General features: G+C 46.5%; 1 protein-coding gene across 2 annotated transcripts in view; it reads right to left on the bottom strand.

The window, feature by feature from the left end:
- DTWD2 (DTW domain containing 2) overlaps positions 1–24,447 on the bottom strand; it is a 53,021-nt gene that overhangs the window by 15,766 nt on the left and 12,808 nt on the right. Inside the window, exons 2-4 of one of the 2 annotated variants that reach the window (XM_061570757.1) lie at positions 16,230–16,320; positions 7,020–7,114; positions 3,200–3,611 (exon numbers count right to left, since the gene is read on the bottom strand). In XM_061570757.1, coding sequence (XP_061426741.1) covers positions 3,200–3,611; positions 7,020–7,114; positions 16,230–16,320 — 598 coding nt within the window. The remainder of the gene's footprint in view (positions 1–3,199; positions 3,612–7,019; positions 7,115–16,229; positions 16,321–24,447) is intronic. The other variant, XM_061570758.1, reaches the window with a different exon arrangement.

Below are 24,447 nucleotides of genomic sequence, written 5' to 3'. Positions count from 1 at the left end.
TCCTCGCTTAAAGCGTGTTCGTACGACGTGTTATAATACGGTGGAACATTTTTCGCCCAACGCAGATTAAGCCCGTTGTTAAAACGCCATTTCTGAGCGGTAGACGACACACTACTTTGTTGAGCTGCGAGGCTGCGTGGTGTGATACAATACACGGAATAACAGAGTACATGGCACACGCTCATCTAAGTGCTTTGTCCCACCATGGGATGACTGCAGGCTGATTTTACAGTGCAAATGTGATTCCGTGCATAAATTAAAGCTCAACGCGGTTTTTGCTTGACGTGTCACTTTTTCAGGAACGCATCCACGATGTTAAATGAGGGATTCCTGTTTAGCAATGTTAACCAAGGTGGGATCATGATTAATTGTAATGGTCTAATTGCTATATTTGGTCTTTGAAAATTGCTCGCTAAGCGATCGCTCATTAAAAAATCGTCGTTCTCCCATAGACTCCTCCCATGTGAAAAGCCGAGTTAGGTTTCAGCCCCAAAATGTTCCACTCTTGATCAACCTTTTTAACATGAGAAGTACAAATTAATATATAATTTAAAAATACAGTAATAAAACATCAAATGTAACACTGCACACGAAAAACCACAGCGCAAGATACCCCGTATAGCCTATGATATAACCACCTCTCTCTCCACTCCGTCACACAGCCCACTCACGCTCTCTCTCTCGTCTCTCATACATGGACACAAACCTCCCCCATATAGCCTTAATAGACTGTCGGGCCAAGCCCTGTTAGCGAGCACCTATGAAGGGTGGTACGGCACACGAGGGGTGGGTGGCCAGCAACACGCCTGGCCGCCTTTGTCTCCCGAGTGGCGATGTTTACACATCGCACCAGGTATTCCCTTGAGGCCGATTCGTCCTAGGAGAGACCCCGAACCGGTTCAGAGAATCGTCACTGGGATTGTTGTAGTTTAACGATGGAAAGTAGGGTTATAAAGTGAGCTACAGTAGCCTGAATAAAGTGTCTTAGCTAGCTAGGTGATGGACAAATTTGACAGCATACATTTGCACATGCAGTCATAAAAATGATTGTTTGGTGGAGCATTGGCACACAGTGCTATAACCTGAGTGACCTGCGCTTGATTCCAGCGATGACTAGTCTTTTCACTGGTCTCGTCGCCCCCCCCCCTCCCTTTGCTTCCTTCATTAACCTGCAACGATTACCAGAATTATGAAGTATGGTCAAACAACCCCCACGTCTGATACAGCGCGGGGGAGGCCACCGTCCAACAATGGATTGGCAAGGGCTGCACGTTTTAATAAACAATGCCGATGTCAATTATTTACACAGGAAAGCACCACTGAATCTCAATATTCTTTGTCAGCAGGGTCCGGCATTGAAATGAGTGGCCAATTCCATTTTAAATGACTTTTTTGCACGAGGAAAAAAATGGGAGTAATTCGGAAATGAAATCCACGCACACCAAGAGACAACACTGAACAGCCCCCTTGCAGACAAAGTTAACGAACCCGCTTTCTCTACTGCTGTCTCCTGGACATCTTGCAGCTCGGTGGGTATGAGAAAGAGAAAATAAACCTACAGAAATTAACCGCTGCTTCCACAGTGTGAGCCACCGTCCCCATATAAAATGGACAGAGGACTTTAACCCTTTCCAGTGTCCGACAACGTACGTGTACGTCGCCAGTATTTTCTTTCGATTCTGATTCAGAATAAACAACAAAATTAAATAACTATCTTGGTAACGAGGCTCCCACAAGACCATGCGGAAAGGTACGTGGCACAGTTTGGTGCCGGCTCTCGCAGAGTGCGGCGGTGGTGTCGCTACAATTCTCTGCAGTGAATGCAATGTCTTTAAAAACAACAGCACTATGCCTCTCTAAAAAGAATTAACCGCTTGCGCGTTCTGGGATTCAGCGGTAAGCGGCACCCACCCTGCAACTTGCAGACGTCTCGGAATGCGAAAGGGTTAATAATTGACACGTGTGTCTACATGCCCCAAGATGAGGAGGAGGTTTTGGATGTCAACTTTGTGAAGGGAACAAAAGCCGTGACATGTACCAAAAAAAAGTAGCAAGAAGAGATCCATGATCAAAACGACACCCACACACAGGGGGAGAAGCACATTCATCAGGGAACAAACGCAAATCAGAGACCTCGTATTGAATGTTAAGAAAAGTAGGTTGGCTTCAACGGTGGCCAAAGCATAGAATGTGCCGGAGAGGATGATAACCGCGGGGATGGAATGATGAGTTCACTTCATGTGCAGCAGTGAGAAATACTGTGGTATAGGTGCTGTGATGGATGGCAAATAGCATAGGAAGACCATCAAGCAGTGGCTAGACAATGTCTGATGATTACACCGAGGAATATTATAATCAGAGGAATGGCTTAACACACAGACAAGCATTCAAAGAAAGGACGAGCATCACTGCTTTACTAACGAGAAAATGATGAAGAGAATTTCCATTATTGCTGCGCTTTACAATCTAGCCACAGCTTTCAAGCAAGGAATTTAGGCCAAGCTGCGGTACAAAATATCCTGCCTGTAATGAATGAAGCTGTACAGTCTTTAATGTCCACTTACTGATACAATGTGTTTTCACATATAGCCATATAGTGCTGTGGCAGAAGGCAGAACCAATAATTGCAACACTCCAGGGTCTATCAAATTCTTTGCACAAATGCGTAGCCCCATTGAGAGACATGTCCTTACCTTATGAATGTGAATTGTCAAACAATGGCCTTGGACTACCAATGGAATTGAATCCTGCCCAGAACTATATATTGTTATTCTACATGGACAGTCATGTTGTGAAGCCACTGTGGAATGAGGCCCTCCACCCACCTTGCAGGTCATGTGGGATATTTGACCATACTTCACCATGCTGGTCAGTGCATTTTTCGCAGCAGCCTATGACTATGACAAACGATGTTTACGCACGATGGTCATCAGTACAACCACCATCTAGGCTTAACCCACCTTAGCTTTTGACATCTGATGAAATCGGGCACATTCAGGGTGACTAAATCACCGCCATACATATATTTTTTATGTTGACAAAAAATTGCATGCGACTTGAAATAACCACTGGGGTGCACTTTTCCAGCAAAGATGAGCGGCAAGAAAATTAAAAATATATATCGCCCTGCAAATCCAAGAACCCCCAAGAGAAGCGACACACGGACGAGTACGGAGCCAAGGAGACGGAGCTAGCGTACAGGAGCAGCGGTTGGCGGTGCCACTTCAGCTGGGTTTACCCGCCGCGGAATGTGCAGGAGGCGGTTCCGCTCAAACATGTCCTTGGCCTGTCGCCAGGTGCCGTCGATGAGCACCAGCGTGAAGAGGGGAACAGCGCCGTTCACCGAGGCGGGGGTCGGGACGCGGGAGGCATCTGCCAAGGGGGTCGGATCGACGGCACCGCAGGGAGCGAGCGCTTCTGCCCATCCAGGCTTGGCGGCGGCGGCGGGAGAGTCATCTCCTGCGCCGAGGAGGATGGCGCTACTCTCAGGGGCAGCACTAGCGCAGGTGGAGGAGGAGGCGCCGACAAGGTCGTAGAGGTCGACAGCACCGGGCCCGGGGTACAGCACCAGCGTGTTGGGGCTACGACACACCTGTGCCAGCTCAGGGAATCTTGGGAGGCAGAGAGAGACAAAGAGGGTCTGCGTTTACATTATATTTGGGCTCTCTTCTTTAGTCTTCTTTAGCCCTCTGCCCCATGGCAGCTCTATGGCTCAAACTCCCTCCGTCTTGCCCGACATTGAGATTCCTTCTTCAATTCATTGTACAGTCACCCCCTGCCTTCAAATCGTCAAGCAGCACCTTTCTTCTTCTGCCTCTTGGCCTCTGTTTCAACATCCTTCCTTCCAGCACTTCCTTCATCAAGCTTTTATCTCTGAGAAAATACCCAATTCACACATTTTGCCTTCTATGCATTATATTACCTTCTACACAAGCAAATTCCCAGAAAGCTCAAGGGAATAAGTGATAGTGTGACACAGCACTGAGCCACATAGTTCAGTATCTGAGGTTTGAATCTAGGATTCAGCCATCAGTGTCTAAACCGGATTCTCAAGCATAACAAGCTGATGGTTTCAGCCAAGTAAGCAATGACTGCACAACAAAACACATTGTATCAGATACATTTTCAGAGTAATTTTCATTATTCCAGCACATATAATCAAAAAGGTTCAGTTTGCTGATGTGCGGTGCCCCGAGTAGGAAGATATGTACTTAAGCAACTTTAGCAGCAGTTAAGTAAGGTAATTTTCCTGGAATGTTCTTCGTCCATTGCTCGCTGAGATATTATCCGGAATAATTTTTTCATGACAAAATGCCGCCGGCACAATTGAAATACAACTGGGAGACAACAAACACTTACATTTTCTAATTAAAAGCCTTCAGTTGAATTAATCTTAATAAAATACTGATGTCTAGCGAGTACCTAATAGAGGCGGCAAGACAAACGATGGCGGACATGTGGCTGGGACCATGCATGCCCATCTGCTTTTGTCGTCTCCCACACGTGGATAATTGTGACCAGACCGTTGCAACTGGTGGACAGACCCCACCCCCCTAGCGAGTACACAGAGTACGCAGCCGAGCTTACGCAAAACACCACTGCCAATTAAACATCATGGTCACTCTGTCAAGCGCTGGGGTGGAAATATCGCACATCCCATCACCACATAAAAAGTGAGTGGCTTGGGAGGCACAAGGTAAAAAAATGTAAACCCCCCCCACCCCACCCGACGACCCCAATCATCCTCTCCTGGGTCAAACAGGCACCCCAAACATGCAAAACTGGGTGCCATGTTGGTGGGATGTTAACTACCTTGCCCGGGATACAGGAGGTTGTGGGTTTGATCCTGACCTGACGCCTGCTGAATATTTGGAGTTTGCATGTTCTTCCCGTGGTCGTGTGGATTTTCCTCCGGGTCCTCCGGTTTTTCCCTCCACATTTAGAATCAACATCATGCGTTTAAGAGTATTTTGCTGCGATAAATTTCGACGCGATAAGCCACTTCGTTGAGCTTATCATTTGTGATAGAACAGGTCGATTTTTTAAAAAGAGCTATATAGTAGCTCAGTGAGCCTTACCTGGAAAAATAAAAGTTTAGTTTTAGTTTAAATTAAGCCATCGGCGCTAGTGACACGGAACGCGCTGAATGAGCGTGTCACACCCCTCGCTGCAATATTTCGTATTTGTCTGCACCTCTGTCTGGCTTTCTGTTTACTCCTTTATTGCTTTTTTTCTATTTGAGGCTTTCACTATTGTCTATATTTTTTTCCTGGTGGCACACTGCTTAATGTTATTGTCCGTTTTATGAGTATTTATTACGTGTGTCGGAGGGGGCGGGGGGGGGGGGTGTGGAAGTTTCGCCATTCATAATCTTTCCCACGATGGTTTATGGCCGAGAGTTTGTTGCGGAGGGAAACAAATGTGCTGTGCACCAATGGTCTGTCACCAGGCTATATATTTATACACGCTATATCAAGATTTACAGACTCATTTAGAAATCTGGCTATGAAGTTTTTATTTCTAGTTTAAATCACCAATTACATTTTGACCGTCTTATTAGGGAGTTCCATGTCCTAAGGCTAAGACATTTTCCTCCTATAACTCCTTCGGGCAATAATAAAGCCTTGAACCATCCCATCAGGGAACGGACCCAGATATACTTCTGGAGTTCATTCAATAGAGCTCCTGCAGCTATCTCTACACAGCACACCTTTATGTGATGCAAATCGATTCTCCGTATGCCAGTCATCTAATTTATATATAATAATTGGAATCCCAGCGTTGGTCGAGATTAAAATGCAGCCCTTGCAAATTCGTGCTCAATCCAATGCTTGGCAAAACAGCCTCCACTAGAGGGAGCTTTGCTCCTTTATGGTATTTTGGTCTACTCTTCCTCGCCGGCTAGACGTGTTGGAAGAGGTTGGCAGTCCCCATGCTTTAACCCACCACACGTGACGTGACCATCGGCTATCTGTGGCATACACCCACTTAGAAACTGCTGGGTAGACAGAGGCCAGGAAAATGTAAGAAACTCGTATCATTGTTTCAGCTGTCGCACCAAGAAATCAAATCAGAATATTTATACTGGATGAATCCGATGATCTATAAAGCTCTTTTTCACAGATGTTCAGTAGAACATGACAACAACAAACAATGCAAAAACACGATAGTAGTGCAAAGTACAAGAAAGATAAACAAATCACCCAAACACACACAAAGAAAACTAAACCATCCCCATCCTACCAGGCAAGGCCCACTGAGGTATGAACTTATTTTTTAGAAGCAACCTGGCCAAACTATAGCTCAACAAAGTGGCTTATCATTTTGACATTTATCGCAGCTAAATAATGTAAATAATCTCAATGCATGTTTCTAAAGGACCCGGAAAAAAAATCCACATGACCACGGGGAGAACTTGTGACCCCTGTATTGCAAGTCCAGTGTGCTGATGAGTAGCCACGGCAGCATCACTCCCAGCTTTGGACTGCACAAAGTTGAATGAAAATATCTGAATTTAGTTTTCTGGTCTTTTTGGTGCAGTCATTGCTGTCCAGCTTAAGACCATGAATGGTACCGCAATTAATAATGGAGGGAGACTAGAACATGGACTTGAACCAACTTGACCAATTTGAACTCTACGAAAACGACAATCGATGGTCAGCAGTCCAGATTCACGATGGCGTAGCAACCAAAGCAGGGAATACAGCCAAGAGGAGGTGCACCGAGCAAATGGCACCATGAGATAAACTCGTGCGCAGGAGCTAGACGCAGTGTTGCATCGCATTACCGTACGAGACGGTGATGGCTTTGGAAGGCCTTCATCCAGCAGTGGAGAGACCATGGCTGATGACGATGATGATAATGAGACAGACAAGCAAATCTAGGGTTCATACAAAGGAGTGGCTCCAACTCGGCCATTTCAATCCCACTCAAGAAAAGACACCTGGAACGAGGCTCCAACCAGGACCCCGGCGCTGCTAACCCACAAACTCAGACACGGCCATTGTGAGCCTCCTCACCGGTCCTCGGGGAAGCGGCGGCCAACCAGCACGGTGCAGGCGTGCGCGGAGAGGCAGGCCGCCAACAGCGGCACTGTGCGCAGAACGCGACTTTCCTGGGTACACACACACACACGCAAGCACAAAGAGCCCCCAGATAGACTTTAACAGACTGTTGGGGCAAGTGCTGTTAGCGAACGGTACGGCACGCATATGCACAACAATACCTTAATCAGTGGGAACGGTATCATGATCAACATGTCATATGTGCTTGTAATCAGTCACCATCGCCTTAACAATAATTGCCATCATTATCATGATTATAACCAAGTCACCACAGTCTTCATCATTGCCAGCATCAGCATCAACATCATAACCATCACCTTCATTGGCATTGGCATTGTCGATATCCCCAGACACCAATGCCATCATCACCTCTGATTCTAAACAAAGTACTACTTGCTGTGGTCTGGGACTGATTTTCTGCCTTGCCCAAGATTGATTTTGGTGTTGAAAAATCGGCAGGAATTCACGTACTTATTCCATTTGTATCGATTTATTAATTATTTACATTTTGTAACTTGTTTTGCATTCCTATACTTTGCACTCCTATCGGTTTTTGTGGTAAATGTTATGTTGGGCAAACAGTACGAATGATCAGCACGAGACTAAAAGAACATCGGAGAAATATTAAATACTCCCAAATACAACTGTCAGCAGTAGCAGAACACGTGTGCCAACAAGGACACTTAATTGATCTTGATAATGTTGAAGTTCTGTGCAAAACTAGCTACTACTGGCCAAGACTAATTAGAGAATCTATCGAAATTGAAATAAATAAAAATTATTTGAACCGTTCGGATAGCAACCGACTTAGTGCTGCGTGGAAGCGAATAATCAAATAATACATTTGTAGATTTGAAGTTTTCGTGACTGCAGGGATCCATACTCTTTGGTTCTTTCGGGAAAGTCACGTAGGTATAATTGATTTTATTTTATACCTACGTGACTTTACCGAAAAAACCAAAGAGTATGGCGGTAGGCCATGCTTTCCCACCTGATGACGGACGCTTGTGTTGCGCCCGAAACGTCGTGATTTAATTTATTGTTTATCTACGTAACTTTCCCGAAAAAACCGAAGAGTACATTTGTAAGGATTCCTGCCACCCCTCCGTGGTTTGCGGCTATGGCTGCTGGCATCTGGCTCTGTCTTCTCCCGCCATTTCTGATCGTTCCAGGGTTTTGTTGACCGAGATCCCTGTTCCCGGGGCCACTTGGAGGGGGGCTTCTTCAACTTCCTCTACTTCGTTCGAAGTTCCACCCGGTGGGTTTTTTCTTCCACCGTATCTTAACATTTAATTCTTGCCACTTCTCACACCAGTTGTATCGACTCCGGACTCGAACTTTAGAGGTTTCTTTTTATTGCACGTAACATAGCTTAGGACCACGTCGTCATGAGATAATGCGACGTGGAGATCGTATGACCGAGCAGACAGCGACGACGTGAAGACAGCGACGACGGCCCGAGTCCCTTTACGCAGGCCCCGAACATCCTTTCTTGCCCTGCTTTTATCCTCGTGGATTCTCTGGGGGAATTTCCCCAGCTGTCTCTTTTGGACACTTCCCAACCAAGACCCTCCAGACTTGCTGGCGCCTTCTCTTTGTATCCAGCCTCGCTGACACCCTGTCTTCACCTCGAGACTTGCTGACACAGTCTTTACACATTGTTTAAATGCATGCCTATACAGGCCGCCATACTTCAATAGGGATTACCGTTAGTACGGCTATTTTAATACACAATGGACAGGAAGGACAAGATAAAAGGGCTCGCATAATGTACATGCATAATGTACATTAACTCATTAATACCCCCTCTCACTTAACACAAGAGCACAGAAGTGTGGTCACCACATCTACGCCTCTATATAAGGAACGAAACAGGTGGACTTTTCTACAAATCTGGCTGTCGCCTGATGAAGATAGTTGTAATAACTGGCGAAACTTCGTACTTAGATTGTAAATGTTGTGGCTTGGCTCTCCCACACACCGGTGATGCTGTACTAGTGACGAATTGGCATGTTCTGATTACGTGACAACCCTTGCTAGTTGGCTGTGTCGGGTGGTGCAGGTTTTAACGAAACATTTATATATTTACACGATCCAACCCAAAAAAACCTATATTCTTTTGTATTATTTGTTGTAACTTTCTGACCCGCCCCTATTGGACATCTGAGAAAAAAAGCTTCAGAGCTCATCGTATTCCTCTAGTCTAATTAAAATTCTGATTCTGATTAAGCAGGCTGCCTTTACCCAGTGATACAATGTCTAAATTCTACACAAATGTATAATAACAACAATAATAGCGCTACTGATATGCAACGAGGGCATTATTTTTAAGCATGCTGGCACATCACTAAATCGTTTGGACATGTAAGATTTAGATTTGTTCACAAAGGGTTAAAAGCCTTTACATTCTGGCGCCATGCTCAAGCATGAATTATTACCCAAGCACGCTCAACCGTCTCCACTGTGAATGCTTAACTTGAGTTAGGCATCGCCGAACCCATCGGTTGCAAGGCTGTACGCTTAATTATTTAGTAATAACATCGCTGACTTATAATGATATAACTATAAAGGCCCGAGTAAAATGTTTGAGTAGTTCTTGGCTCAAATGAGTGCAGGGCGGTGGCAATCTCCTGCTTATAGCCTCTACACCAATGATGGAAATTCCAGATAAAAAAAACAACCACTGTTGACTTCCCCCAAAGTGGTACTCGGTATGTTCACACCAGAAGAGTTAAATCCTTCCTGGATCACAATCCAGGCGATGAACTCGTGAGCTTTTAATGTCCCCTAGAAAGTGCCACAAAACAAGTTGGGATCTACGGATGGAGTGTGCCTTACGAATGTAAATGAATATTAATAACAGTAAAAATAATAAGACGCTTTATTTTATGTTCATGAAAAAGTGTTTTATATGTAAAAGCAAATAATATAATTCACAAGCCCTTTGCCAATCCACTACTTGATGAAGTCCTTCTCACACCGTGAGGATTAAGGGGAGTTGTTTGACCATAAGACTGGTTCAGATATCACTCAGCACTGATGTTGGCCGTGACTTAGAATCAAACTCGGATTTTCTGGGTTCATCGCGCAGTGAATGAACCGTCCCAATATTGCTCCTTCCACACTTTTTTGTACATTTATTTTACGTGCGATTCGCCATCTTTACCTTGCATTACTCATATTTTTGTTCAATAATTTGTTAAATGTAGTCTGGTTCTGTTAAATTTTGAATGTTTTTTTCAGTATACAGAATACTTAAAACGATTCAATGTAACGCAGGTCATCCTTAGGAAAGAGGCAATGTATAATGTGCCCCAATAGATTTTACACCTCCGGGTGAAATAAAAGATACCGGACTGGCCTTGAACAAGACATTTAACCATAATCCCCCTTGCACAACAGAAACTGTAGTTTCAATAAAAGAGATGCAATGATTCGCCGCTACACGATTCGATGATCTGTCACGATTCTTTTGCTTAACAATGCGGAGAATGTAGGAAGCCATTTTGTGGCAGCAGGGGGGTTCCCGCGAGCCCCAATCATGTTCAACACAGTTGGCAAAACATCCCATTGCAGGACCTCAGAGCTTGGGAAAATTGGTCGAAGCGCCAGCGGTGGCTGCCGTTCATCTGTGGGAGCCTCCGAGCATAAAAAACCCAACTGTGCACGTTACAAATTCAATGGCGTTTTGAGACGCAATTTGCATGCGCGACGCCGCTACTACGTAAAAATGAAAACTACAAAGAGATATACGATTCTAGATTTAAATTCTAGATTTGAAGTTTTCGTGACTGCAAGGGTCCATACTCTTTGTTTTTTTTCAGGGAAAGTCAAGTGGGTAAATTTTTTAAATAAACTGAAATCACGATGTTTCGGAGGCAACACAAGCTTCCGTCTTCAGGTGGCACCGTCACATCAGTAATTAGATACAGTAATTTTGCTGTGACGGTGCCACCTGAAGACGGAAGCTTGTGTTGCCTCCGAAACGACGTGATTTAATTAATTTTTATTTCTTACCTACGTGACTTTACCGAAAAAAACAAAGAGTATAGATATACGATTGCTACGTGCAAATCCTAACACGCCGATTGCGATTCCTACGGCAGAGATTCGATGCGTGTACCGTAAGCTTAGGAATGAATATGATTTTATGAATTGACGTGGTCATTACACCTCTCCACAATGAGCTCTCACCTTGTCATAAATAAAGGACATCTGGCTGTCTGTCTATTTGTTTAGGAGCCATCTCACCACTTGTGTCAACCCAAATCTTTGGCACGTAATTGGTTTTCTCTGGAGCGGTGCGCATTGGGCAACGGTGCTCGTGCGCCTATCACGTCCACGCGGCGCGCTAACCACTGCAAACACATTGGTGATCAGAAGGCCACATGCTTAGGAAAACGTTATAGCCCCCCACCCCCCCCATAAATCCAGGGCTAAGCGCAGCATCTAAGGCGAACGGGTCAATACCCACCGGGAGTTTTATTTGTACGCTTTGACAATCAAACACACCACTCTGGCAGCCATATCACCTGAGATGGTGTTAATAATTTATCTGAGCAAGGCAGATATGGTGCCCTCTGACCTCAATCCGTGCACGTTTGCACATACACACGTGCGCACACACTCGCTCACGCGGCTGCAGCCTCGTCCCACGTGCACCAACGTTCTAAGACATCGGGCGACCATAGCTAAGTACAGGTGGGTATTAGGCGTGTAACAATTCACTCGTTAAAATGGAATATTTTTGGATTGAACTGTCCCGTCTAAGAGTTGATCATTTACGATTTGTGCCAATGTTGTGCAAATATTTTCTTCAGGCCAACTGTTGGGGATGAATGCAAAGAGACAGCACGAGACAGAGAGTAAGGACTGTGCACGCAACAGACATGACTACCCCAACGCCTCCTTAACCACTCCCACCTGTCCTCCTGACTGCCACCATAATTAAACCACTACCGCCTTTAATAACAACGCCACTCTTTATTTCAACCACTATCATCTCATGTACAACTTTATAATTATTGTAAAGCACCTTGGATTAAGGTGCTATATATTAAAGATAAGCTAATATAGTCCAAATAGGATTATATTATTGAATCGAATTGTGACCCCAAACTGTTATTACATTACACTTATTTACCCAGGAAAGCTCTACTGAGTCTCAGGACTCTATTTCAGGAAGGTCCTGCCAAGTTTTTGTAGTAGAGGGAGATATTCATGTGTATTCGCAATTAAGTAATTTTCAGGTAATTTTTCAGCATTGGGATTTTGCCCAATATCAGTTACATTGTTTGTGGGGGGTTTATTTAGCGAAGGAAGGAAGCCCGGAGAACCTAAAGGAAGCACAAGCAAAACAGGGGGGAGAACACACAAACTCCACAGTCAAAAGGGGCCCGAGTAGGGGGAATTGAAGCCAAGACATTGTTTGCTTTGAGACACAAGTGTTACCACTGAGCCACCCTGCCACCCAAATCACACCCCTCCACCCTCGGCTGCACCTCCGATTAGCAGTTGGCTACATACGGTGCGAAAGAAGGTCAATGTACAACACATACAAAACAAAGTGGAAGGTGGGAAAATAATTGCATGCTGAATATAGCGAGTATAAACGTGTGTACAAATATGAATTCACACACAAGCACACGGACACATAAAAAGAGACACACAGACACGTGTGCACACACACACAAGCACACATATATATGCGAGCAAATACAATGTCAATGGTCCCCCGATAACTTAAACAGACTGTTACGGCAAATGCTATAAGTGAGCAGTGAGGATAATATCAATGTGGCTAACACCACAGCACCAGGTACTCATTAAAGACTGTGTGAATGAAGCGGAGACCCAGAACCAGTTCAGATATTCATCAGTGATTTGGGCCACGAGTAGAAATCGAACTTGGGTGGGTCAGGTTCTTAAGTTAGCGTGCTAACCACAACACTACCGCTCCCCACGTACATGTGCCTGCCTACACGCAAAGATCCTCATAGCTTTAACAGACCTTTGGGGCATACGCTGTGAGCGAGCACCGACGAAGGCCAGCACGGAAAACTAGGGGCTCGAACAGCACCATGCCCGACCGCCTTTGTCTCCCTAATGCCGATGTTTACGCACCGCACCAGGTACTCGATTGAGGCAGAGTCGACCGAGGGGAGGCCCAGAACCGGTTCGGATAATCGTCACTGGTGTTGGCCGTGAACGGGAACCGAACTCGGGAAAGGTGGGTCCGTGGCGCAGCGCGCTAAGCGCCACACTGCTGCTCCCCACACACACACGCGCGTACGCAGACACACGCGCACACACCGAGGGGCGGCAGGCGCACGCACGTCGGCGTGACGCAATTAGCGCGCATGGGCTGGCGGTGTGCGAGCGCGCACTCCACTACGCCCGTCGCGCCGCTCCGCGGGGCGGGCAATTAAAAATCCAAATGAAAGTTCCACTCGGAAGGCTCCGACCGCCGTAATTGCCAATCGATGGAGCAGGGCGCAACGCGTCGCTTCTAACGACGGAATCCGTTCTCGTAACGCTCCGCGTTCCGGCTCCCGTGGCATGCGCAGAAAAAAAAAAAGCTGAGCGATCGCGACTTAGAGGAGGCGAGCCGCGCCGATGTGAGCCGTTCGAGTTGGTCGGGAATAGGAATGAGATAAAAACTGGGCTAACCAATTATTTCGGTGCTTTGCCAAAAAATCTGGAATCCCAGGAGCGTTCATTGAAACAAGCCCGCTGATGAGACCCAGGAGATCCAAAGTAGTCGAGAGTTTGCTTGCTTAAACAAACGTTTCTGGATAATATGGATAACGTTTGTCTGGAAAGCAAATAGGCCAATGGAAGAAAACATGCTTTTATTCATAGTGTCAATCCCCTGAGGAAATGGAGCAGTGAAATCAGTTAAAGTGCAGGTGATGGATAGATTGTTGAACCACAGGATTGTGAGAAGTGGTGGCAGCTTGGAGAGGCTTTCAACCTGCAGTGGATTGACCATGGCTGATTATGATGTGCAGACAAATTTAACAACAAAGATGTGCATTGCATGTTTATCAGCCTTATACAGACAACATACTCAGTTGCGAGATGATTAATTTCCTCGCCTGGTATGCAGGAGGTCGTGGGTTCGATCCCAAATCCTGACACCTGTTTATTTGGAGTTTGCATGTTCTCCCCGTGGTCGTGTGAATTTTTCTCTGGGTCCTTCGGTTTTTCCCTCCACATTTAGAAACATGCGTTTACAGTATTTGGATGGGAGAAATGTCCACGTGATAAGTCACCTTCGTTGAGCTTGTGGCCAGGTTGCTTCTGAAAAATAGCTACATAGCTCAGTGGGCCTTGCCTGGTAAAATAATATATATTTTTTATAGTTTTAACTCAAAATCAATGGATGTGTGGCCATATTGCCACTTAATACACCAACTCAAAAAATATATAAAAGGTGGCTATCTCAACAGGGAAGCAGTGAAACCCACACAATTGTCGACCGGTTTCACACTCATGAGGACTCATCACGACCGTAAGTCATCACTGTCCGCGAATGCCATAAAGTTTTGGCAGCCCACGTATGCAGAGGGCTAACCCTGACACTAAAGAGAACCCATTAGCTTGCCTACAGGCAACAACAATTACGCAAATTTATAAATGAGATGTTCTGCACAAGGCAATGCATGTCTTATTGGATATTTTTTGTTTTCTGGCTTGAACAATTTTATCTGTCGCAATGAGTTTTATCATCATTTTACAGGTTTGAATCGATGTGGAGACACAGAATGGAGTCCGCTTCTAAATTCCTTTACCCATAATGCTCCAAAAACAACATAATGAGTTTGGAAATTATCACTTTAGGTACACAGTTATAATTCTACTGATTATCGCTCCCATCACCAAACTTAACCTGGTATCACAAGAATAGTCTTTCACCTCCGATCCTGTGCGTGTGACGCTGGACAGGTGGTGATGGGGGCACGGCTTGGCGATGTCATTGGTAGGTGGGTTTCCCACCTTCGGGGAAGGCAGGATGTCGTGGCGGTGGCCATTTTTAAAGAGACCAGAGCAATCGACCACAAAAAAGTGGTTGTTTTTATTTGTAGTCGACTAATTGAGTTATGGGCGAGGCGCCCCGTCTCTAAACCACAAGTTTGCTCTCCGATGTGTCGGCTGTGCCGTTGTACCCAGTATGTTGGCGAAGTGGTGCCACTCTGCCAGCAAGTGGCGGTGTGCTGGAGAGTGTTGACAGGAACTATTGTAAAACGAATTTACCGCGTAAGGCCCACTAAGCTATGTAGCTCTTTTTCAGAAGCAACCTGGCCACAAATGATAACTCAGCGAAGTGGCTTATCATGTGGAAATTTATAGCAGCCAAATACTCTAAATGTATGCTTCCGAATGTGGAGGATCTGGAGAAAAATCCACACGACCACGAGGAGAACATGCAAACTCCAAATATACAGGCGTCAGGGTCGGGCACCAACCCACGACCTCCTGTACACCAGACGAGGTAGTTAACATATCGCCACCGTGGTGCCACCCCCAAAACAAATTCACCTTTCCTTGTGCACACATGCCTATGCTGTGTCCAGAGCTGTCCGATAAGAATTGGAGGCTTGTGTGGGCTGGTGTGTGGAGCAGGTGTGTGTGGATTGGCGACCCGAGTTCGAGTCTCAATCATAGCCAACACGATTGATGATTTATCTGAACCAGTCTTAAGCCTCCCCTAGGTCGACTCAGCCTCAAATGAGTACTTGTTGTGGTGTAAAAACATCACCATGAGCAAGACGAAGGCAGCCAGGCATGGTTCTGGTAACCCACGCCTCGTGTACATGCGGGCCTTCAAAGGATTGGTGTGCAAACCTCGCACCTCCGATTTGTGCGGTTGGCTATGTACGGTGCGAAAGAAGTCCAACATCCATACATACATGCGCTGGTGTGTAGGCTGGTTTGTGACTGGGTAGAATTTACCCTGGCTGTTGTGTGGGCATGCATGTGGGTGAATGTATGGGGTGGTAAGTGGATTGGTGTGGGCTATGTGTCAGCTTGTGTGTGTGGGCTGGCGTGTTATCTGTAGGTGAGTGTGTGAGATGGTTTGTGGATTGGCGTGTGATCCTATGTACACTCACACTGGTGTGTGGGCTGCTGTGTGCCAGGGTGACTGGGTGACATGCAACTTGCCTCGGCCGGATGCTGTACAATATAGAGACGCGTGGAAACCTCCAGGGGGTGAGCCGGCAAGAAGGGACAGAGACACACCTTCTGGGGCCGCCTAGAAAACCCAAACATAAAACGATCAAAGACAGAAAGGGGGAGACAGACAAACAAAGAATTCACTTGTGCAGAATAAGATACAACTCAATTCTTCCACAACGGCATTTTTTCTTGATATCACAACAATTTTTCTCAATCAATTTCCTTTCCCAGACAACCTAAGTGGAACGTTAGGCCCGACTCGCTGCAAAAAAAACAAACGCACTCCTTCGATCTATTTTCGTTACAGCGCCGAAAAAGGGCAAGTCGAATGCGAGCAGAATTTTGCAAAGGCTCAACCGAGAGCTCAGTGGGCAGGAGAGTGCTCCTGCACCTGCGTGCCAAACGTAAAGGTCATGGGACGCACGCCAATCTCTCCCGCGCACAACAACGTTTATTCCGGCACGGTGCTCTCGCAACGTTTTGCCTGTTCGCAAGTTTTGCTCGAACGCCACAGCTTGTTCACAAAGGAGGCACCGGTTCGAAAAACATTACGAAAAATATATATATGATGATGCAGCAGCTCTGTTTACCCATTCACAACGGTCTGCTGTTTTTTATTTGACCGAAAAGAAGCATGGGAGGATGCATCATTAGAATTACACCGAGCGACAACAATAGCAGCACACCGATTAGGGAATAAATGAAAACCTGGGACATCCATGTTGAGTCGAGGAAAGTCGCCGGGCCTGGGAAGGACATGTCAATGGAAAGCGATGGCTGATTGAAAAAGACTGGCGACAGAATGGCAGCCAGTGGCGAGAACGTACACGAGAGGACAATCGCTGCGGGGGGGATGGGGCGCTGAGACGAGGAGTGAATTAGATGGTGACGACACAGGACGAGCGATGGTGATGGAGAGGGACGACTTTAATCGCGCAGTAGAGACACTTACCTGGTTTCCAATTAACTTGAATATTCTAATGCCCTTTCATGATCAAATTCAAGCTAGAAATACGTGTATAAGTCCTTCCAAATGTACCCTCCTTACAAATAGCCTTCGTATGATTAGAAATGCATGCATTTAGATCGAAGTGAATAAGAAATAAGGAAAAATAAGCTACGTATGATTACCATAGCCTGGGAGGGTTTGGAAATGTTTAATGGTATTGCCGAGGACATTCGGCCAGGAATTGAAGCCGAGTAGTGGGGATCATAACGAAGTGCAAAACGCACCACGTGAGTGTTCATCTTTCTTATAAACATCATCATCAACACCCATCATCAATCGACTGTCAGACCAAGACCTCTTCCTCCCCCTACTGTCGCCATCCTTCACGGTCCCACAACGCCACAATCCATCTCGCTCCTGCACATTAGTTAATCTCATCACTCCATCTCCGTGTTGCATGTCCTCTCGGGCGTGTAATCTCTCACGGCTGCCATTCCAGCACTAGTCTCGTCCATCAACCATCATCCCCTTGAGCGACGTGTCCTGCCCAGGCTCATTTACTCTTCCTAACCTTCAATATGATGTCTCAATTGCATTTGTTCTACAATTTATGTGCTCCTCATTCAGCCACCAATCCATGCATCTCTACACACATAAATTCAGATTTTGTTCCATTTTACTTGTCAATGTCTAGGCAAGATATACAACTTTATTCTCTCGCTACGTTGGTAAGTTACTCTTTATTATTGAGTTCAGTTTTCATAAAAAACACTTCTTATTTCATGATTTTGATCCCGGTCTGCCTTCCAATAATGTATCTAGGTCCACATTTTTGCGAGGTATTTTCTGATAGCCTTACTTAAAAAAAAAGTTATTTCTCCTCGATTCAAATTTTTAATTTCAGTCTGTTTTAATTGCTTGCTAATTAGATTGCTTAACGAGTTTTTAGCCACACAATACATTAAAAATAGAATACTAATCTACAGCCCATTGTAAAGCCACTCGTGGATGAAGGCCCCCCGACACTGTGCTGGTCATGGGGGTTTGTTTGACCAAACTTCACCTCAACGAACAGTGTCAGGGTGGTGATGGTGAGGGCCCAGGACTGGTTTAGATGTCACTCGTCACTGATGTTAGCTGTAGCTGGGAATCGAACTCGGGTTTCCATGTTAGGCGCAGTGAGCAAACCACTGTGCCACAGTTCCCCTCCAAACACATTTTCAAAAAAGTTTCCGTTCACTAACACCTACTTGTAATAATTGTATATGCATGTATCAAAGGGGAATCTGGGATAGTATTTCAGTGAGGCACAACCTACATTATCTTCACTAATGTCATTTTTATTTTTTTTTGCATTCTAAAGTCTAATGGCCCCCACGGTTACAGGAGAGATTTACACAAAGATAAACGGCTGCACACCCACACGGCCGTCCAAATCTGAATTTCATGATGAATAACTTTACATGAAATTCATGTAATCCGAAATCGTCACGTCTCATGCGAACCTTATGGAAAGTCCAACCTGGCCCTTTCACTCTACAAACGGACCGGGATTTACATATATACAGTACATCTATTCTGTTTACTCCCACGCAATGCAAACGAGCGGCACGATGAACTGCGGCAACTCCTATTGAAGTGTTTAACCGCGTCGAGATGGAAATGCCCAATTCAAATTTAGGGCGGCAGAATGATGCAGTGGTGACACATGCGCCTCCCTGCAAGAAATACCTCGGTTCGATTCCTTACTCGGGCACCCTTCTGTGTGGAGTTTGCATGCTCTTGCCCTATTCTGCATGGGTTTCCACTTGGTTTTCAGCAATTCGGTGTCCTCAAAAAGTTATAAAAAGAAACCCGGTACAATACAACCGGAATTGACCAATTATCCCAATGCTGAAAAATTACCTGCAAATGACTCAAGTTGGATTACCCACAGGCATCAACGGCACCTACTGGCAGACTAATGCTCGCTGAACCATCTTGTGCTGCATAGGGACAGCTGCCACTGAGGGTCCCGCATTGCATGGTTGAGATGAGATGTGATATTAGGCACTTTGAGTTGCTATGGCATTTAAGCCCCATATAAATGTTATTATTATTTATTATCTTTACGTAGAAAATGGGAAAAAACTATTCTTACAAGAGCCATTCTACGCATGCAGTGCGAGCTTGAAAATTATTCGAATCAATGAATCAATTAGGTCATCGCACCACTACTATCAACAAACGCTGATATGTACATCACGCAAACCCAACACCTCTGCCCTCCCGTACGTTGACTGATCGAATTCGTTTTGCCCGCGCTCGTGGGAGCAGAAAACCAAACGAAGAAAAAAAATCATCCAAAATCGCACACGCCGCCCGTCCGCACACCAGGGCCTTGCGCCCACTGGTTCCCCTGCGAGTGGAGGGGGTGGCGGCGGTTGTCATGAGAAGGGTGCTTGGGACCGGGTTAACACGTCGCTTGACTTGCTTTTTTTCCCCCGGTTCTGCTTAGCAGCGTGACGGACAGGCCATTAGGCGGTAACTCGGCGCACCGCGCGCGGCGGCAAACCACAACAAATCGTGCCAAATTACCCGAGGAACATGCAGATCGCTACGTGAGCCGGCCGCGAAATGAGCGGTTGTCAAGCGCAGGTCCTGGACCCCGCGTACCGCCATTCCCACTGACGATCTTACCTATTTGCATCTCACCGTAGCGCACCATTGTTATTTGCTCTGCTGTCTGTGTGTTGCCAAAGCCGACTGTTGCAGAACTTCAAGCTACAATGACAAACTAAATGTAGAACGTGACCATATATGATGACTACGATCGAGTGCGTACACGAATACATGAGCGCGTGATGCCTTCGCAGGCATTAACATGCGTGAGGATACGAGGCAGTGGATTGGCTGTCATCATGGTGAAAATATAGTATTTAAGTGTGGAAATTAAATTGACTTAAAAAATATGTAGTACTGGTAGGAACCACCTGGTTCCACCAGCCCACAGGGGATTATTGTGTCCGTCCGTCCGTCGTGCATCCAAAAATGGGAGGGGTGGGGCTGGGTGGGGGGTGGGAGGGGTGGGGCTGGGTGGGGAGGGGCTGGTCACCCCGTGGTGCCCTTATAAAAACTCAACGTTTCACCTACTCAAGCCGGCTTGTGCCCGCCCTCACAGTCGGCCGTATTTGCAGAATACACCACGCCGACGTTGACCCTGGCCATTGACCGAGCAACCCAACGTTCCTACCAGCTCCCTCCGCAGGAACGTGTTTTAATAACGGGGTGGCGATGTGGTTCAGCGGCTGTGCGTTTACCCATTTGTTGCAGAGGTTTGTGGTTTGAATCAGGCCAGTGGCCCTTGTTAATATTGCGGGTGTATTAACGTTAAGGATCCCCGACATCATAAAAAAATATTCGGCTCATTGCTTGTCGACATCATGGTCCAAACTTTCAAAAAAATGAAAAAAAATACACCACAAATTACCCTCATGGATTGCCTACTGGCGGACGAAGGCGCACTTGCAGGCGCCGGTGCGGAGTCGCACAGGGGGACAGCTGCAACGTGGGCGTCCCCCTGTGAATGGCTGTGATGAGATACTAAATGGAGCACCCGATAAAGCAAAAAGTTATTATTAGGCAGTTAATAATCTCGTGGGGGTCCCTTTGACAGATTCTGCCGAGACAGGAGAACTGCTGAGATTCAACAAAAAGTTTTGCTTTGTATACATCCTCACTGAGTGAATGGACATGAATGACAAGTTTGTGTGAAGGCAGTTTACGTTTCTGCTAACACTTGCATCAGTTCTGGTGAAAAAGTAAAACTGGAATGAGGACAACGTTGGGCAGTTGTTGAAGGGGAGATTGCCTCTCGTCCAGGGCACGTTTGCTAAACCTGTTTGAAATGCAACCGCCCCCTTACTTGGATTATTTTGAAGAGTTTTTTTAACACCCCGAAGGAGGAGCCGAGCGAGAGCGACATTAAGGGAATCTAAAACGACGATTGCGAAGGTCACACGGTCGCGCTCTTCGGCAGGCTGTCGGGAAAAACCTCGCAACCAGCGACGAGGGGGAGAGAAACGGCGAGGAGAGGAGAGAGAGACGCGCTGACGAGCTCATACGGGGTTTTCAAAGAGGGATAAAAACAACAACATAAATAACAAAGCGGAGACACATTTACGGAAGGAAAGAGAAGGCTGCCACTGCACGGACAAATGCAGATTAATAACAGTAACACGGGCGTTTGCAGAAGACCGCTAATCGCGCGCACGCGAGCAGTCCCCAAGAATACAGGTCATGGCAATCCCACCGAATATTTAAAGAGCCGGTGTTTGAGAGCGAATCACTGACCAAAGTCTAAGGGAAATGACCTTTAGAAACAATAATGGACATTAGCCCCACGTGTAGACAAACACGGAGATGCGGTCGCATTGAACATATTTTACAACATGGCCTTTCCCTTTTGCCTAAGCGTTCGCCATCGCCGAAAAAAAGTTTACGGATGACCGCCAGGAGATTCGCAGTCTCGGTACTGGGATGGGCTGGGAAACACAAGGTCGGGTTTTATTTTATAATTTGAAGATGTAAAGGTCACAGCACACGAGCTTCGATTGCGATGGTGGGGTAAAAAAAAGAAATATAAAATGCACATCACTGCAACGCCACGAATAAATTGCACCCACGAATTCCAAGCCCTGCAGCAGACGTGGTGGTTAAATATCAAGGCAAAAGGAAGCAATTCGAGTTTAATTTCATTTCATTACACGCCCCCCCCCCCTTCCTACCCCCCCTTACCCTATTTTTCTTTTCAAAATGACTTTAATTTTCCACGCATCCGTCAGCATGAACGCCGGAGAATGTGGCGGCGTCCGAGTGGCCCCTCCCGCGTGCTCGCGATCCATCAAGCGGCGGCAAGCGCATCCCCACGACGAAAAATTAGGGCACTCAAGCGGATTTAACAGTTCACCCATCTGGTACACATTTCCCTGTGTTTTAATCTTATATATTTTATTATTATTTCGCCACCCCTTTTATTTCTCGACCCGATGCCTTCCCAACCCTCGCTGCTACTGACGGTGCTGGTGGCCATACCGTGCACAAGTTCTGGTTGTTTGTTTATTTTTGCTTTTTGAGATCAGTCCAGGAATTCACAGCGAAGCCAAGGAGTCAACCAACAAACCCTCCCTCCCTTCCACCCCACCACTCCTCCCCCCCCAAGCCTTCCCAACTAACCCTTTAACCAGCCTCAAAACTGACTGTGGGTGCAAGCATGGAGACGGGAGATGCTCGGCAGCCACTCTGGCAAACAAACAAAAAATCCGTAGGGCATTCAAAAACGATTTGATTGTAAGAATTATGCGAGATATGTCGAGGAAGAAAGCGAGTGAAAAGCTGAGCCACGCGGCAGGGACGATTACCGGCGTGCGATTCACCAGCTCCACCGGATCAGTCTCTTTAAAGAGCCACAGACCCTGCACCCATTACTGTGGCGTTCATTACAGCAATAATCGTTTTTAATGGGGTGAGGAGCATCCCTGTGATTTCCAAGATGGAGTGGACCTTGGATGACTACCCAGAGTTCATGATTCGGTGGGAAGAAACCAATGTCTCACGTCAACCAAGACCGGCACTCGTCACACCCTCCGTCTTTGTGAGTTAATAGAACACGCCCCCGAGGAGATGAGTGATGCCGGAAGGATAGGCGGGCACACGGGCAGCTGCCCACCCCCTCCTCCGCCACTGACCGTTCGTCTTCCCGCACGCCAATACAAAGAGCATGCCAACAAGCAAAGTTACTTGGGCTGGCACTTCGCAGGCCACGACACACACCCATTCCCTCCCGTCTTCTCTCGAGCGTGCCAGCATGCCGCTTAACGGAGAACTATATCACAGCCCCTCCCCATGGCCAAGTCTCCCTCACTCAATCTCTCTTTATCCATTGACACCGCAGCCCTCTCCTCCCCCAGCACAACTGCGGCCAGCTTCAGCAACAGCAGCAGTCAGAGCGGGGCTCCTCCACTCCGGCCCGCGTTCTCCTCCCCGCCCCGCAAACTTCTCTCTCCGCTGGGACATAAATCAGTATTCGTAGCCTCAAGCCCCTGCTTTTACATTCACTCGGTGTGCTCGGTTTGCCTGCGCTCGCAACTCAGGGCCGCACCGGGGTGCCAATGCCCGCTTCACCTCCCAACGTTTCAAATTAAATATTAAAAAAGTAACAACGAAACAGAAAACCAAAAGCCCAAAAAACCCACCCACCCTTGCTCCAAATAAATCCCCCCCCCACCCCCAGCTACCCGCTGCACCGGTGTGCGTGGGTTTGGTGGCAGTATTGGTGGCGCCAGGCGGTGATGGTGTTCGATTCGGGAACGCTTAATGCACACGTTGGCAATGACACCGCCGCCGCTCACTTCTCTGCTCACCTCTTTACTGCTTCATGATCGCGCCATCATTACTGTCAGCGCCGCGGGGCATCGTTACCAAGAGCGCGCTGGCTTCTGCTTACGCCGCAGATTCCCGAGACGCCCAGCAACATCGTCGAGCGTGAGAGTCGGTCACTGTGAGCCAGCCTCAAAGCACAAATTACAAATACGGGATTAACCGCAAATTAACCAAATTATGGGTGAAGCAGGTGGTGGCAGTGGTACGCGTGCTACGCTATATGTTCCTGGTGACATGAGTTCAATTCCCAGCCATGGCTGGTATCGGTGGCGAGTGACAACTGAACCAGTCCCAGGACAGTTTCCCTTTAGCAACCTGCACTTACAAGTGAGAAGTATGGTCAAACAACTCCATGACTGGCCTTCATGCAGCATTAGATAACTGGGGAGGTGCTCATCCAGCATTTGATAGACAATGAGATTGATCATAATAATTATCTTCTGAATTTCATCCAAGCAGATGATAGGGTGGACAAAGCATGCAGCTTGCAATTAAAAGGTTCCACGTTTAAGTACCAGCAAGGGATTGATTTAGCCTCTCAGCCCTTCGTGGGTCACAATATGAGTACTACTTTGATGAGTTGTTCTACGATTAGACTCCACATCACCATAGGAATGCTATTTTTGAGCGAGAAACTACTTTGACTTTTTTAAACCAATCAATTAAAACCACGGAAATGGCCCCTGGTCATTTTCTGGCCAAGGTGAGGTGTCCTGTGCTGCGAGATTAATGTTGGACCTTGACTAAAATGACGGAAGGAAAAAAAGTTAACATTAAGGCAACGTTTTATAAATGAATGAATACACAGACGGTGAATGAATTATGAGACGGGGC

Source organism: Lethenteron reissneri, chromosome 46 (genome assembly GCF_015708825.2).
Source record: "Lethenteron reissneri isolate LAM-NWPU_2019-01 chromosome 46, ASM1570882v1, whole genome shotgun sequence".
Lineage (NCBI taxonomy): Eukaryota > Metazoa > Chordata > Hyperoartia > Petromyzontiformes > Petromyzontidae > Lethenteron > Lethenteron reissneri.
Note: the sequence above shows the minus strand (reverse complement) of the source record. Positions and strands in the feature narration are given on the sequence as shown.